This window comes from Aquarana catesbeiana, linkage group LG05, assembly GCF_042186555.1.
Source record: "Aquarana catesbeiana isolate 2022-GZ linkage group LG05, ASM4218655v1, whole genome shotgun sequence".
Taxonomy (NCBI): domain Eukaryota; kingdom Metazoa; phylum Chordata; class Amphibia; order Anura; family Ranidae; genus Aquarana; species Aquarana catesbeiana.
Window position 1 is genome coordinate 600,484,326 of NC_133328.1, and position 17,502 is coordinate 600,501,827.

General features: G+C 41.9%; 1 protein-coding gene across 1 annotated transcript in view; it reads right to left on the reverse strand.

The window, feature by feature from the left end:
• Positions 1–425: 425 nt before the first annotated feature.
• Positions 426–17,502, reverse strand: part of SAMD12 (sterile alpha motif domain containing 12) — a 909,099-nt gene continuing 892,022 nt past the window's right edge. The window contains exon 5 of the mRNA XM_073632177.1: positions 426–1,155. Within this exon, the coding sequence (XP_073488278.1) occupies positions 1,133–1,155 (23 nt within the window). The 3' untranslated portion in view covers positions 426–1,132. The remainder of the gene's footprint in view (positions 1,156–17,502) is intronic.

Consider the following 17,502-nt stretch of genomic DNA (forward strand, 5'->3'; position numbering starts at 1 on the left):
ACATATAAAAAGGGGGGGTTTCAGTGAAGGCCCTCCTTAATAAAATAAAAAATGTGCATTTATTAAATTTTTGCATTCAAGCCTGCAGATCATTGCAAACTCAATCAGTGCCTCCCAATTGCAGTCTCCTGCACTGTTTACTCCCAGCCCAAGGTCTGTACAGCGGTACGGACCATTTAGTATGGGGCTGGAGGGAGTAAACAATGAACTGCAAGTGCAGTGATGTCACTGCCCTGCTGCTAGCATGATCAGTAATGGCAGAGGGGATCAATCCCTGTGAATGGAAAAAGTAGCTCTATAAAAAAAAAAAACAAAAAAAAAAAACAGAATCCTGCAGGGAGAAGCATCCCAAGATTCTGGTAGAAGGGAGGTAGGGGAATCAGTTTGAGGAGGGAGGAAGGGGGGGTGGGGTATGAACTTTTTCAAAAGGAGGAGTATACCTTTAAGCTGGCCATATATTGTAAGTTTTTGATTGACAGCCAGGCTAGAAAGTGTTTTTGGCTGACCCACCCATTGTATAATTATTGGTTAAGATGATAGATTATGGCTTTCAGTTGGGCAATGTCAAGTCTATGGCAACACTGCAGACATCACTACAGCGAATCGATCCTGAGGACAACAAAGATTTGAAAACCTTGTCAGATAACTATTGTTTTCATAAAATGATATGAGGTGTCTGCTACTTCTTCCTGCTAGATTTCTATTCCTCCTTGCTGGATAAACTTGGATGCTTGGGGCATGCTAAGGGTACATGCGAGTGACAGTCCGCTCAGCGGTTGAATCCTCACATTCATAAGTCTATAGCCAGTTTTGTGGGATTGATCAATGACAATTTTATCGTGTATGGCTAGTCTTAAATTGACATGTGTCTGTGTATGTAGCAGAGGGTCAACTGAGAACATATTAATCACAGTGGAACACCAGCGAGTGATGCTATATAGGTGGAGAGAGATCATAATATCAGGCAGAGCATTTAAGCACAATGTAACAGGCAGCAAGAAATCTCAGCTTAACGACCCTCGGCAGTTTTCCTCTCAATGACATCTGGTAGAAAATATTCTTGTGGAAGTGATGTGGAAGCTTGCTGTCGCTTTCTGAAGGGCGGATTGGCCTTCATTCTGATGATGTTCTATTACGGAGACATTTCAGTGGAGCCTGTAATGACAGAATAATCCTGTATTACATAATGGACACCTCCCAACCATCTGAGATCAGAAAGATACATTTACAGCTGAACTCCAAGCAGATATAAAAGGCACAAAATTTTGCAGCACATTACATTCATTTTTTTTTTAATGCAGGAAGTGTAGGCTACTAAATTTGACTGGGCATCTGCTTCTTAAAGAAAATCTATAATTACATTTTTTTATAGTTCTGTCTCCTAAGGGTTAAAGCGATTGCAAGGGTTCGTTTTTTTTTTTCTTTAAATAACAAACATATCATACTTACCTCCACTGTGCAGCTGGTTTTGCACAGAGTGGCCCCAAACCTCGTCTTCTGGGGTCCCCGGCGGCTCTCACGGCTCCTCCCCACATCAGATAACCCCCTTTGAGAAGCGATTTCCCGAGGGGGTTACCTTGCGCTCCTGGGTCCAGCATTTGGCGCCCATAGCCACCGAATGTATGACTCGGCCCCGCCCCCCCGGGTCATTGGATTTGATTGACAGCAGTGGGAGCCAATGGCTGCACTGCTATCAATCTATCCAATCAAGAGCCGAGAACCCCGGGCAGAGAGACAGCGCATCCCTGCCGGGTCAAGTTCCAGGGCTCAGGTAAGTAAAACGGGGGGGCTGGGGGGCCGGTCACTTAAGGTTAAGGTGAAAAAACATGAAGGTTTACAACCCCTTTTAAAGTACATGTGGCACTTTGCCCCCTGGTTCCAAGTGTTTTCTAACCCTAGTTATGAGGTTACGACTTGCTTCCCTCCCCTCCTGCTGTATTCCTCTTGCCATTGCTGGTCTTGGGAAAGTGCTCACAGCTGAGACAAGCAGTAGCTATGAATCAGTTTATGGATGGAACCGTTCAGTGCCTTGCTTGGGTGGTTCCGTCAAGATATAGCTTCCTCCAGTCTGGAGCCAGGAACCAGATATTATAGCTGACCATCCAAGACTATACGGTACTAGCTTAGATGCAAATTGGAACTCCCTTTATTGAAAACTCACACAGAATATATAGAACACCTGATCAGTTGAGGGCCTAATCACATTATCGTATGCAAAGGAAACTGTATACTGGAATATAATTAAAATAGCTAAGGAACAGCCAACATAAATAGTATGCTAATTAAACAACTAGTCTTGATTAGTCAGGGGAGGACCAAACCATACGGCAACAAGTCTACAACAAAGTACATTACATATTATCATAAGTATAAACACAGAGATGAGCATACAGACAAAAACAATAGTTGACTCAATTACCAATGGGCGAAAGACACTTAACACATAACACCTTAAACTGATTATATCAGGAGACCCCAGCATCAGCTGGCTTAAGTTGATTATATTAACATCTGCTCTGTGTCTCAAAGTCTGAAGCAGTCATTGCTGGTTTGAGGCATAGAGACTCCAAATGTGTATATGGATCCTCCAGTTTCCAGAGTCTGTGTATTTTGGGGAAACATGGACTTAAATCCGAAGCAAGACCACTCTAAGAGTCCCCCAGGCACACACCACCCAAAGAGTAGTGTTCCCTTAAAAACCAGGGCCCATAGTCAGCAGGCAAGAGGCCACCCTGCAGTCCTCTCCAAAAGCCCCTGTTCTGGTTGGGTCTGTCACACAGTTGTCTCCTTCATGGCTGTTGTCAGATTGATTGTGTCAGGAGGGGGGCAGCCATACCTCATATCTAGGGTTAGAAAGCTTTAAAAACATCAGACAAAGTACGACATGTATTTTGTCCCATAGGAATAGTGAACCCTACTGCTGCACTCCTAGCAGATATATAAATTTCCAGTTCTCACTGCGGGCTACACATCACCTCCTGACTAAGTCTTAGCACACACCTACAGGTGCAGCCAAGCATAGGTGGGTTTCAGCGTGTTTTTCACGCATTCCCACACACCACATGTAGGGCAGTCCATTAATTTCAATGGTCTGCCCTACACACAAGAAACATAGATAAGAAATGCCTGACTCTTTGCCAAAAACACAATGCACTGTTTGGGGTGTGAGCAAACACCCATATTTGCAGATGCCTGAGAGCGCCCGAAATAATTCATGATTACGCCATGCATCTGCTAAAGGGCAGAGCACAGGTGTGAACCTAGCTTTGTGGAGAAGGCAGGAGGGAGAAGGGTTACGTAGTTCTATCTAAGTGTGATAATGCTGATCCTCCATTGATACAGTACAGTTAGTAAGCCTTATCACCCTCGGACAAAAAGCGTTGTAATGGCAGGATCACCAGATATAAATAAAACAATTAAAGCCTGAAAAAAACTAAAGTTGTCAACACATCTAATGACTGGTCAGCTGTCACATATTTTATTTTTGTTCTTGGGGTTATATATGCTTTTAGTAAACTAAATTAAACCAAACATAGTGTATAATAATCTCATCAGTAGTGGCAACAACTCCACAACAAAAGATAATGGCACTGAGCAGGTCCCATGTACTGTTTGGGGTTCACAGTTTTTCCACTCTTGGCCTGATTTCTGGTAAGGTATTAAGGTATTTTGACCATGTTAAAATGTATGTATAGCCAAAACCTTTTTTGTAGTTTCAATCTGAGCAGGGAAAAACATAGAACCTTGGTCAGGTTTTTATTGTTGTCCGTCTCCCTGTTCACCCTCCTTATTTGTTCTGTTGACCTATGTCAAAGAAGAAGAAAGTGATGGGAAATATAGAATTTTGGAGTTGTCACCAGAAAAAGAGGTAAGGGGAAATCCTTCAAAGGGGAACCCTGTTCTGGTGACAACTGTCTATGAGAAGAATCCTCCTCATTTCGTAGACATTTTCTTTTTACTCCCTGTTGTAGATTCACTCTTACTATTTGTTCTGTTGACCATTATAACAGAAGCAGAAAGTGATGGGAAATCCAGAAGTTTAGAGTTGTCAGCAGAACAAGAGGTGAGGAGAAATCCTTAAATGGGGAACCCTGTTCTGGTGACAACTGTCTATGAGAAGAACTCCCCTCATTTCATAGACATTTTCTTTTTACTTCCTGTTGTAGATTCATACTCTCTATTTGTCCTGTTGACCATTGCCACAGAGCCAGAAAGTGATGGGAAATCCGAAAGTTTTGAGTTGTCAATAGAGCAAAAAGTGATTGGAAATTCTGTTCTGGTAATAATTGTCTACAGCTATTTTTTTTTTACTTTTTGTTGTGACTTTGGGGACAGGAAGTGAACTAAAATCTCCTCAAGAGGACACAGGCTGCAACAAATAACCCCACGAGCCTACTCTATCCAAAGTAAAAAATGCACTTTAAAGTGTAACTACACCCATTGAATCAATGGTTTCAAAAAACAGTTACATTCCCGGTGTGTCGGGAATGCTAACTGCCACACATGCATGTGGACCCAACCAAACTGTCAAACCATCCAATGACTGGTGTCATAAGTGATCACATGTGCAGCACCATGGCAGTTGGAGATCAAACAGAAGCTAAGATGGCAGCTTCCTTGACTGAAAAGGATAGGAGGTTTTATTTCCGGTTTACTATAAAGCGGAAGTTGGGTAATTATACTAGCAGTAATTGGCAGCAATTGTCAAAAGTTTTGCATAAGCTTGTAACTTATATAAAGTTTCTATTTAAATCAATTTGCCTGGAATTCCACTCTAACATAAAAAAAAACATGCTGTGTCAAGCTGCTGTGTGATTTGACCAGCCCTGATAATGATAATAATAATAATAGTAATAATAATAACCTAAAATTAGCCAGATAATCACAATGCAACGCTTGATGTGCAAACAGCACACACACAATAATTCATATTTACAGTGCCAGCATTGCTATCACACACATAAATTATATTTCAGGTCAAACAATGATTATTACTATTGTTACAGTTTTTCAATGAATTTTGTGTTCCAAAAACATCAATGCAATTGCCATGGCAACCGGTAACACTGCCAGGGAAAAACAGCAAAGGTTAGGGAAACTACTTAGTGGAGGCAATTCATTTTCCATTTTTAATGCTCATTTGGAATAGGAACAATTTGGCTTAGCCTCAGCTCTCCTATCTAATCATTAATACCTAAAATTGGTCCAGGCTACCCAATCATTACAGCTTAGGATAAATTCTATGCTGCCCTCATTGGCATCATAAGAGGGAGTTAGAACATTAAGAAGAACAGGGAAGATTTTTCACGCTGTGACAACAAATCATTGTAAGGTAGTTGGGGTGGGGGATCGGGTGAAAGACAAAGGGGATAATAAAAAAAAAAAAAAAATTGTGATTTTTCTCTTTTCTTTTCTTCACTTGTAATGACAAGATTTTCCTGACACCCACGTATAATTATAAGTAAAATCAGCACGCTGAATGGAGATCAAATTAAAACTGACAAGACAAAGCATTTTTGCACATTTTAATTATTTTTACACGGCGGAAATCAACATGCCTCGATCTACCATATTTGACAATGCCTAATAATTAACATGGTTTAAATATATTAAGCGTGGAGCCCTGATTCCAGAATTAAGGTGTTTGGCAGAAGATCATTGTATAAGCATTACAAGTCTTATCAAAGGTCAGCTAGGGTAAAAGTGAAATAGCATAGCGAAGAATCTCATTAGCAAAGAACACGTTGGCCATATTAAGCTTTGAAATGCAAAAGTTCTGCCTAAGAGCAAAAATAACAAGGTGTATACCAGTGGTGGTCCACTTTTTTTAATATAGAGGGCCTCAAGTGTCCACAGTAATCAGCGAATTTAATGGTACAGAAAGTTATCTGAGACTGCAGACTTACTATAGGAGACTAAAGGGGAAGGGCAATGACTAGAGGAGATGGTCAAATATTACAGGAGATGGTCAATGACTACAGAAGAAGGTCAATGACTAGAGGAGATGGTCAAATAATACAGGAGATGGTCAATGACTACAGAAGAAGGTCAATGACTACAGGAGATGGTAAAAAAATACAGGAGATGATCAATAACCACAGGAGATGTTCAGAGACTACAGGAGATGGTCAAAGACTACAGAAAATGGTCAAAAATTACAGGAGATGGTCAAAGACCACAGGAGGTGGTCAAGGACTACAGGAGATAGTTAAAGACAACAGGACTTAGTGAAAGACTACAGGAGATGATCAAAGGCTACAGGAAATGGTGAATGGCTACAAGAGATGGTGAAAGACTACTGTAAGTGGTTAAGGAATACAGAAGATGGTCAATGACTATAGTAGATGGTCAAAGACTAAAGTGTTCATTACAAGAGATGGTTGGAAGTTTAGGACATACTTCAGGAGACAGTCGTAAAATGGAGGCACATTACATGAGACTGCTAGAGATTACTGCTATTACAGTACATTCCCTTTGCAATCTATGCCCCCATATGAGTTCCCTACAACACCCCTTAAAATGACTTGAACCACATTTTATATTTCTATCAGCAAGATGCATTACAAATGATCATTTGTGAAAAAAAAAACGAAAAAAGAAAAGGTATGGACAGCACTGAAAAAATTAAGATAGTATGAAAGAAATAAACTATTATCTATTCCAATGATGCCTCCCCCACAGTTCTTGGCTATTTATGGAATCCTATGTATAATTCTTTTTATCCCTGATGAATTGTGACTGTCCAAACCCCCGAAACACTTTGGCAGGTTTTACTGTGTACATCCCCTGCATAAATTTATTGTAGCCCTTTACACACCTCCTATTTTGCACTTTCCTACTTGAACTTTTAAGCTGTGTTTGAGATACGAGGTGCTTGATGGAACATGTCCTACAAAGAGTTGCCTGATGGCAATACCCCTCCCTTTACCAGACACCAAACATCAGTCCCTTGTGCTGATTAAAAAAACAAAACAAAACAAAAAAAACAAGAAATAACTAAACTGAAGACTTAAACTTGTTCCTAAATTTTTTCAGCTAATGATTTAAAAAAAATGCTGAATGTTGACAGAAATGGTTGAAATGACCCAGAGATAATGCACAGGATATACATTTTTTTTGTGATCTGCAGGCAAATGGAAATATTTCAATAACATATTATACAATAAATCTTCACTGAAGCATTGCTGATATCACTGCTAAAGTTATTTATTTTTTGTACTGCAACATCTGCTGAAATGGATAAATGGACAGGAGGGAATGACACAAAATCACATTGGCAGTCTCTCCTTCCTGCAGCTGTGATAGTGTCATCTTTAGTGTACTGGGATTGGGTGAGACAGGTGCTTAAACAATACATAGGACATTAAAGTACTGACGGGTGTCAGTGGTCATATACAGTACTAAGCAGAGGTTTTAGGCACATGCTAAAAATGCTCCAAAATGCTTTAAAACCATGCAATAGTTTATTTGCATGCATTGTACACAGTTTTTAGCAGATAGGTTGTTGCAACTCCTTTTACCCTGAAGGAACCGTTAAGTCAGTGTTTTTCTTCCTTTTCTCAGTCAAGGCACCCTTTAAAATTATGGACAATCTTTGTGTAACTAAAAAGCAGGTTTCATCCACCCACCGTCTTGTATAGAGTTTTAGGGCAATTTTTAGGCATTTTACCAAGGCACCACTGAAGAAAACTCAAGGCACCCCAGGGTTGAAAAAGGCTGCCTTAAGTAATATTTTGGTCTTAGGGAACCCTTGCAAAAATTACATAAAGTAGAACTTAAGGCAAAACTCTTTTTTTTAAATTTTGGGTAGGGTAAGGGAGGGTTTAACCAATCAGATTTTTTGCTATGTGTGCCCCAATGGGGAGGGTTTATTTCACGTTATGTCCCATAGCCAAAACAGGAAGTGAGAGTAAATCCCTCCAAAGTAAGGGAATCTATAGTTGTCTTCTAGTCATCTATTTACTGTAAAACATAGAAAAAAACATTGTCTTTAGTCATACTTTAATTGGGGTTTAGTGGAGAGAATTCCCCTTACGTTATCAGTCATTGAGAAAAATGCCTCCCTTACCGTGGTGGTCATAATGCCACCCTTACAGACAAATCTTTTTAGCTTGTCTATAAGAGAGGTATTCTGACCATACCAGTAACTTTGCCGAGGGTGGGTTCCACTGAATTCTGATTGAGAATGGCTCATCTTGGAGAACTAACCACAGTTCTTCTCTGGATTAAAGATCTATCATTATAATTTTTATTTTACAGTTCTAACGCCTTTAGGACAAAGTACATCTAGTACTTGGTCCCATGTTTCGAAGTGCTTTTTAATTCTAGGTATGAGGTCTGAACTTTCCCGCTTTCTTTCTGCCATGGCCAAACCAACAACAGTGCACACTGAGTATACCTTAAAAGACATCCACCACAAGCTGTTACTGACATGGTTTTTTTCTCAATAAAAACATGTGCCCATCATGTCAGCACAGATTTGGTCGTCTTATAACTTTCTAAGAAAGCAAAGGGTTAGTGTTTGGGTTAGGTCTAGTGTTAGGGTTATTTATCAACCAAACCATTGATGATCACCACATGAGTGGGGCAGAGTTGTGTAAATTTCAGGACTGTAAGGGCAAGAATACAAAAGCCTTAGCAGATAAAACTGCTCCCTTATGTTATGGAATTGTGTATTAAGATATTTTCCTGGAGTTCAGCTTTAACACTGAAGAGTGTTAGATAGTAGTGTAGATAGAAGGAATCGAGTGCCGATCTCATGAGTATGCTGATGTTCCTTTAATGTCCAACCAGTAGACCAAGCTGTATTGCTTAACTGCAATGAGAAAAAGTGAGTTTGTCCATCCAACTCTAGCAAGCATGCCTGGATCATAAGAGTAACAAAAATGGAACTTGAAGTGCCACACCACTGCTAATGCCGCGTACACACGGTCGGACTTTTCGTCTACAAAAGTCCAACGGACGCTGACGGACTAAAGCTGGCTGGTAATCCGATCGTGTGTGGGCTTCTCCGGACTTTCAACGGACTTTTTTAGCCTCAAATCCGACGGACTTTAGATTTGAAACATGCTTCAAATCTTTACGTCGTAAGTACGACGGACCCGAAATCCGCTTGTCTGTGTGCTAGTCCGACGGACAAAAACCCATGCTAGGGCAGCTATTGGCTACTGGCTATGAACTTCCTTATTTTAGTCCGGTGTACGTCATCACGTACGAATCCGTCGGACTTTTGTGTGGTCGTGTGTAGGCAAGTCCGTTCGTAAGAAAGTCTGCCGCAAGTCCGCCGAAGGTACGTCGGAAGTCTGTCGGACAGGCTGTCGGACTTTTGTAGACGAAAAGTCCGACCGTGTGTACGCGGCATAAGAGACTGAGCTGCAATTGTATTCCAATAAAAGTCAAGGTCACAATCCAAAGAGTAATCAATGCGACTGTACTAGAAATTAGTTTTTAATGTGGAGATGTCTCCCTCTAATATAGGTTTGGACTCCATGTGTCATTTCCTTTGAGACAAAACTTAGAGCAGAGCAAAGCATCTTGGGATGTGTAGTTCAGAATACTGGGGCTTCAATTCCAGCAGGACTGATCTGAAGTACCACTACCAGTTTGCAACAGGAGAGGAGAACAGAATGCTGGGAAATTATATAAAAGGGCTGGTTTAGGACTACATCGCTCTCTTGGGATGCCGGCTTGGATCTGCTAGCAGGGGCACTGTGTCAATGGGAGCTGCTGTGGAATCGTGGACTCTACAGAAGGTAGCTTCAACTCTGCATTAAGAGGGACACCTGCGGACAGCATCGTTTCCCATCTACAGTGGACTGGAGGCTGATCTGGGCCCATCAGCTACGCCTGCACTTCAGATCCGGGTAGGCCGTGGCAGGGTGTGATGGAGGTTAGATGCCATTCCCAGAGCCAGGATCCAGAGGGAGTGCCTGAAAAAGTGTTCATCATCACTAACATCGCTACCAGCAGCTTCTGTGACCTGTGTGGTGAACGGGCATGTGCCCATTTAGTTATTAAGACACTGCATATAGATATCACTTATTCAGCCCAGCTTTCTGGTACTTGTGGTGCTACTGAAAGCCAGTTTATTCACTCCATTGAACACATTATGCAGACATCTGTGCTGTATTCACGTCCTGGTCATTTGTAAACTTACTGATGCAATAATACTAAAGCCATATAGGAAAAGTTTGAAGTAAACAAGGATCAACCACAGATCAACTCAATTTGCTTTACTTTACCATTAAGTATTACCCTATTCTCAATACTTCAAAGCTAGCTGAAGATTTACTGGATTCCAAGGAGTAACATTCAAACCCCTTTTTTATCCTCTCTTTATTTGCCCAAATGATGAAAGTTGTTTAGCACAAAAGATCTGCTCTCACTTGCTCTGGAACTCTATTTAAAGGAGCCAGCCACTTTAAACACAATAATTTGAATTGTGTTTGTTATGCTGTTTTGATATTGGTGGGATGTGAGTTGAGGAAACAGAGGGGAGTGAACCTGAATTAGAGATTAGAATGTCAGTTACCTATCTTTCTGTCAACCTGTTCACATAGGTTACTGTGACAGAGATAAGGTTCAACTGAATTTGGGTTACTGTATACTTTGTGTTTCTCCTTAATACTGAAAGATTCTAAATTACCAAATAGCAAATCATAAAGGGGTTGATTTACTAAAGACAAATCCACTTTGCACTACAAGTGCACTTGGATGTGCAGTCGCTGTAGATCTGAGGGGAAGATCTGAAAATAGGGGAAGCTCTGCTGATTTTATCATCCAATCATGTGCAGGCAAAAATGCTGTTTTTTATTTTCCTTGCATGTCCCCCTCGGATCTCCAGTGACTGCACTTCCAAGTGCACTTGTAGTGCAAAGTGGATTTGCCTTTAGTAAATAAACCCCAAAGTGTGTTATAGTGTTCAGATAAAATACTTTTGTGATCTACAGTGTTATGTTATGCATCTTCATGTGTCCTTTTTACTACAGTAAACAAACTTGTACTGTTTAACTGGTATTTTGTAAGTTTCTTGTTATTGGGGACAGTCTGTAAAAATGACTGAACTCAGGGTGTCAGAGGTGTCGGAGGACTTGCAGAGTCGGGGCAACCAGTGGGGTACAGATTCTATTAGCCGCCCTCACGAGGTTAGCACTACACATTAACTACTTACCACAGCGCAGGCAGGCTAGATCACATACTGTACATGTAGGTCATCCAGTCTGTTCCAGGTTGGTCCCCCTCCTCATTACCTCTTAATTAGTGGCCACCAGTGTTAGGATGTATCCCCTTCAGTTCTCCCACATAGAGGAGTTCAGCTCCCATGGTTGAGACAAAGGATCTTCCATTCAATTACTAGAGTAGGACCCACTAATTCGGGGTACTTTGTCGCAGTAAGTGGGCTTAGCACTATATGACCATATAGTGTGACCAAACCCCCATATTTTTTGAATATGTTCAGGTGTTTTTAACTAGCCCTGCAGGAAATGTCATTCTTGTATGTGTGCGCTGTAAAATATTTTGTACTGTTCCAGGTTGGGGGCGCGTGCCCCCTGCTAATCCTGTCAATGGCTACAGCGAGGTTTTGTCAACAGGCTTTATGGCTGAGACCTGCTGATCGGTATAGCTAATTACAATACAGAGCCCTGTGTTTACAAAAACACAGGGCTCTGTACACAGATCAGTGATCTGGCTGTTTCAAACAGCCAGATCTGTTAGTAAAAGCAGCATACATTACACACATTACACTTGTTAGGCACTCAGCTAACCCCTTGATTGCCCCTTGATGTTAACCCCTCCTAGCCAGTGTCATTAATACAGTGTACAGCATATATCTGATCACTGTATTAGTGTCACTATTGATGTCAGTGTAAGTAAGTGTACCTCCCAGCAAGGGTCTGTTAGCACCAGAATGCAGTTCACTATATAAGTTGCTGCTCAACACCATTACTAGTATAGCATCATAGCTGCGTAAACTCCAGTATATAGTATCTTTGCAGATGCTATTAATACTGTATACACTTATGCCCCGTACACACGGTCGGACATTGATCGGACATTCCGACAACAAAATCCTACGATTTTTTCCGACGGATGTTGGCTCAAACTTGTTTTGCGTACACACGATCGCACAAAGTTGTCGGAATTTCCGATCGCCAAGAACGCGGTGACGTACACCACGTACAACGAGACTAGAAAAGGCCAGTTCAGAACCAAGCGCGGCACCCTTTGGGCTCCTTTTGCTAATCTCGTGTTAGTAAAAGTTTGGTGAGAGACGATTTGCGCTTTTTCAGACTCGTGGTTTTCAGATCGTTTTCTGCTGTTCAGTTTGTGCTTGTGGGTTTGTATCTGCTCTTCAGTGTGTGCAGTCAGTTCGTATTGTACTATTCAGTGCGATCTTGTCCGCTCGTTACTGTTTTTCAGGTCGCTCTTCACAGGCCTTGCTGTTCTTCAGTGCGTTCTGTTACTTCGTTCTGAGCAGCCGACCATTTTCTAGCCATGTTGCGTATACGTACTCCTCGTAGAGTTTGTGCTGTGCGTGGGCTTGGTGTTGGGGTCCTGACCTTGACACAAGTCCAGTCCATGAATAGGGTGGGGAGGAGTTCATGGACCAAGAATTGGTTGCTTCAGCGTGACCAGTTCTGTCATATGCCTTTGTTCCGTGAGATTCGTGAGAATAATCCTGATGATTTCAGGAACTTTCTCCAGATGACGGACCCCGTTTTTGGGGAGGAGCCTGCAGGACTTGAAGTTCTCGACAGGCATCTCCCCCCAGGCTCTGGGGATCATTATTCCAGAGACCTGTTCTGCCATCATCCAGGTCCTGCAGAAGGAGTATATTAAGGTAAGATTTATCCTTTAATATCACATTTTATTGTATATAATGTTTGATAATGTATTGTATTTCTTTCCTCATTCCCTAATTACCATGATTGTAATATGCTGTGAATGTCCCCTTTGTTCTCATGCATGCTGGATTTTTATGTAATTATTTTTGTTGTCCTTCATACATATTTGCCTTCACTTACCTCCCCAGCATGGTCTGCTGGCCCTATATTCACCTCATGTAGTCACTTAACAATGTATTTTATCAGCTCCATAGTAGTGCTTTACCCCAAACACCCCTAAAATGTATTGAAATGTGATTTGTGCTTTAAATTCAGGCAGAGTGCCAGAAGCTTTTTTTGGGGGGTCCCCAAATCATTTTGAGGACCCTCATTACCGGCTGGCCAGAGCCAGAAGAGTGGTGGAGAACATGTTTGGAATCATGGCCAGACGGTTCCGGCTATTTCTTACACCCATACATATGGCGGAGTATAAACTGAATCACATTATCCTGGCGTGCTGTGTTCTACACAACTTTTTATGGCAACATTCTGCCAACTATGCTGGCTCAGTTGGGCCTGAGGCTGGAATTCAAAATGAACCAAGCCTGACGGCGCTTGAAAGTGGCCGTCCTGACTTGCCCTCCCTGAGTGCCCATGATGTCCGGCTAAGATACCTTGAATTCTTTGCGGGTAGGGGGGCTATCAATATGCCAGACAATGTGTGAAACCTTTTTCAAATTAAAAAAAAAAAATTAAGCAAATCTTTGGTGACATTTACTGCTTGTGTTTGTTTTAGCTGACCCTGACAGAAATGTGTGGAGTCCTGAAAATGGCGTGATTGTGTAACCTTACAAAGCACTGTTGGGTATTATTTACTAAAGGCAAAGACGCTTTGCACTACAAGTGCACTTGAAACTGCACTTGTAGTGCAAAGTGGATTTGCCCTTAGGAAATAACCCCCATTCTCACAGAAAGCAGCAATTAGAGCACCACAAAAGTGTTGGAGCGTTGAGACAATAATCCACACAATCTTGATTAAGAATCTTTTTATTACCAGCACAATCACATGTGCATTTAGAAAAGGTTTTTTAAAACAAACCAACATGTTTGTTGTATAACAATTTTTGGGGTGGCATTAGAAAAAGTAGAAATGTCCATTTAAGATAAAACAGGTTGTTTAAAACCAACAAGAAAGACACAAATCTTGAACTTACAAAGTTCACATTTGGTAGAACTTGAAGGCAATATCAGACATGAGTATTTAGGAACTGTGGGGATCATGGGACGTGTTTTGGGGGAGCAACCCCTTCCTCTCAGCTACTTTATTATTGAGGAAGGGGTTGCACCCCCAAAACACATCTATTGATCTCCCGTGATGCCAGATAGCACATGTTGACACACTGTGTGCATCTTCAAAATTTGGCTTTTCTACTATTTGACAAAAAATGTTAAAATTGTAGTACACCATAAAACAAAGGGATTTGGAGGGGTTTAAAACTCTCCCCAAAACATCAATGATGTTCTTATTTTTTTGAAGAACATCATTGATGTTTTTCTTGATGTTTTCCAAGTCCCTATTACACCCCATGATCTTCCCAATCAGGATCTGTGCACTTTCCGAGGTGAAAGGATCTGGATCCACAACATCACGATCACCTAAAAAGATAGAAACCAAAAAAAAACATGTATTATAAATATGCCGGCATCCATCTCTTACCTGAAACTGTGGTCGAAGACACTCACCTGTTGTGGTGCCAATTTCCACCACGTCTTCCTCCTCCTGCTCTTCTTGTCTTGGTTGGATTTCCCCTTCTTCCAGAGGTGGGGGGGTCTCTGGTCTCCTCGGATGAGGGGTGTCCGCCGAGTCTTTTCTCCCCTATGTAAAAAAAAATCGTATACTTAGCACACAGATGTTTGAGGGAAGAACTATAAATATGAAACATTGCTTTGAAGTGGGGTACAATTGTCTATTTTGGCTGAGTTCCAAGATGTAGAATTTTTAGTGTCCTTGGTCAAGCTTCAATACTTTACCTGTTTTGTACAAGCTTCACAGATGGAGACACCCCTATAGTATACACTGGAGCACCTGTGTGGGCCCCCTAATAAAAAGGGTGTTCTTGTATCCCACACTAGTGCTCCAGCATCCAGATGTCTAAACAGCTGCTGAGTGTCCTCTCCTTACACAGAATCTAGTTTGCATTTCATTCTATTAACAAACACATCTACACAACCAAATTATTTTCAGACAAGTAGGCCCTAAAAAATGTTGGCAAATGCATATGGCCCAAACAATGGTGTTTTATAGGCTGAAAGAAAAATGTTTGATACGAACGAATAATGTGCCCATGAACATGAAAGTTGACATTTTAAACTGGATTAACAGTTAAGAAAAGCACATGGAGCAGCACGAACGTAATAAAGACAAAAAGAATAGGAACACAGCACAACTACTTACTTTTTTGCAGCACTCTCCGGATCTTTCTGTACTGCTCGTGTTCTCTTAATTTTAGGTCCGACCACCGCTTCCTGAGCTGATCTTTCGATCGACGTACCCTGAAATTCCGGTGCAGACTTTTGACCACTTTCGCCATGATCTTGGCCTTACGGACATTGGGGTTGGGGTAAGGTCCATACTTCCCTTCATAGTCGGCCCTCTTCATTATGTCGACCATCTCCAACATCTCCCCAAAGGACATATGTTTCAGGCTCCGGGCTTTCCTCCTCCTCCTCGTTGGTGTAAATTTCAGACACCTGCTCTGACTCCGCCATGTGCTCTTCCCCACTGCGCCGAACGAGAAGGGGCGGGGAATAGACTAGAAAGAACATCAGGGCAGGCAGAGTTTCGCGCATGCGCAGTGTCTATAAAGCGTAACACGCGTGCGTAGTACGTACGATCTGTGAGCGGAGGAAGGAGTAACGGAGGCGCCGATTGTGATAACGAAGGTAAGATTTAACATTGGGCCTATACTGCTTCTAGATTGGGGCCTGTATTTGCATAAGTTTAGAAGACTTTAGGCTGACATTAGAGTTTGTCTTGTGTTGTGTCTTGCAGTGAAAATGGATATCTTGAAAGATAAGGACTTTATGCCAATCTTCATTGATATGTTCAGGGAGCTGCCCTGTCTGTGGGAGATAAACCACCCTGAATATAAGAACCAAACAAAGAGGAAGGCAGCGCTGGATAATTTGTTGGAATTTGTGAAGACGGTGATCCCCACGGCTGACATCACCTATTTGAAGATCCTAATTGGTGGCATGAGGAGCACTTATCTAAGGGAGCACAAGAAGGTCCAGGATTCCCAGAGATCCGGAGCTGCAGATGACATTTATGTCCCCAGGCTGTGGTACTATGACAGACTGCATTTTCTGGCAGGCCAGACTGAACCCAGGCCAGCACTCTCCACTCTTCCTTCCACGCTTCCTTCCCCCTCAGCTGAGGCTTCTGACGCCCAACCTGGGCCTTCCAGGCAGCAACATGTGGAGGAGCCCAGCTTTAGCCAGGTATAGCATTCCTCTAAATATTTCTGGTTGTCCAATCAATAATGTTAAATAGATGTTAGTTTGGAGTACTAATTTATGATTGTGGTTGATGATGCAAAAACTAAAACCATGTCCCTTTTTCATACACAGGGAAGTCTCAGCCAGGAGGTGGCCGGGCCAAGCAGGCTGCCCAATACCCAGGTCCCTCCCCTCCACCTTCAAAGACAAAGTGTCAGGAAGAGGAGTAACCTGGAGGAGGCTGCCATAGGCCTCTTTTGGAAGGCTACAGAGGCCCTGAGAAGCCCCCACAGTGTGGAGAAGGACTTTGCTTGCATAACTGCCTGCAAAATGCTGCAGATGGAGGAGGGCCAACGACTCCTGTGTGAGTCCTTAATTTTGGAAGCTCTCAATAAGGGGTTGAGGTGCCAAATAACATCTGCTACCCACATTTGTGACCTCACACATAGTCCTGCTCCTCCTCCAGGTCCTACTCCTCCTCCTCCTCCTCCTCCAGGTCCTACTACTCCTCCTCCTCTTCCTCCAGGTCCTACTCCTCCTCCTGCCACATCTCCAACATGGAAAGAAGACCAGAGAGTGATGACCCTGGGTTCAGTCTGGTCTGGCAAAAGATGCAGCCTGTTGTCGTACCACAGCCTGGGAACACATGATCTCTGGGACTTCTGGACCAGACTGCACTCCCTTAGATAAGGACTCCTCAGGCCACCAATTTTGATGTTAAATAATTGATGTGTGCCCTGGGGGTCCAAGGCTTCGACAATTTCTGATGTTTCTCCAGCGTTGCCTCCCTCTTTGTTTGGTTCTGAGCCCTTAATAAAGGAATTTTTGTTTCAATTATACTTGCCTATGTGTGTTTTCCTTAAAAAAGGACAGTTTGTTTGTGAGGATTCAGGTACATTTCAAAAATACAATGTGAAATTAACAAGGGACACCAACACCAAGCAACCTTCTCGAGATTAAATAATATAAGATATCAATGGTGTTGTGGTAACTTGACACACAAAACACACACAAAAATATTATGGAGTAAAACTAAAATAAAATAAAACAAAGATCAGCCTTTAAAAAAATACAAACCCCCCCCAAAAAAAAACAGCCTTTAAAAAATAAATAAATAAATAAAACAACAAAAAAGAAATTTGTCAGATGTGACAAATCAAAATATATTGAGGGAATCACG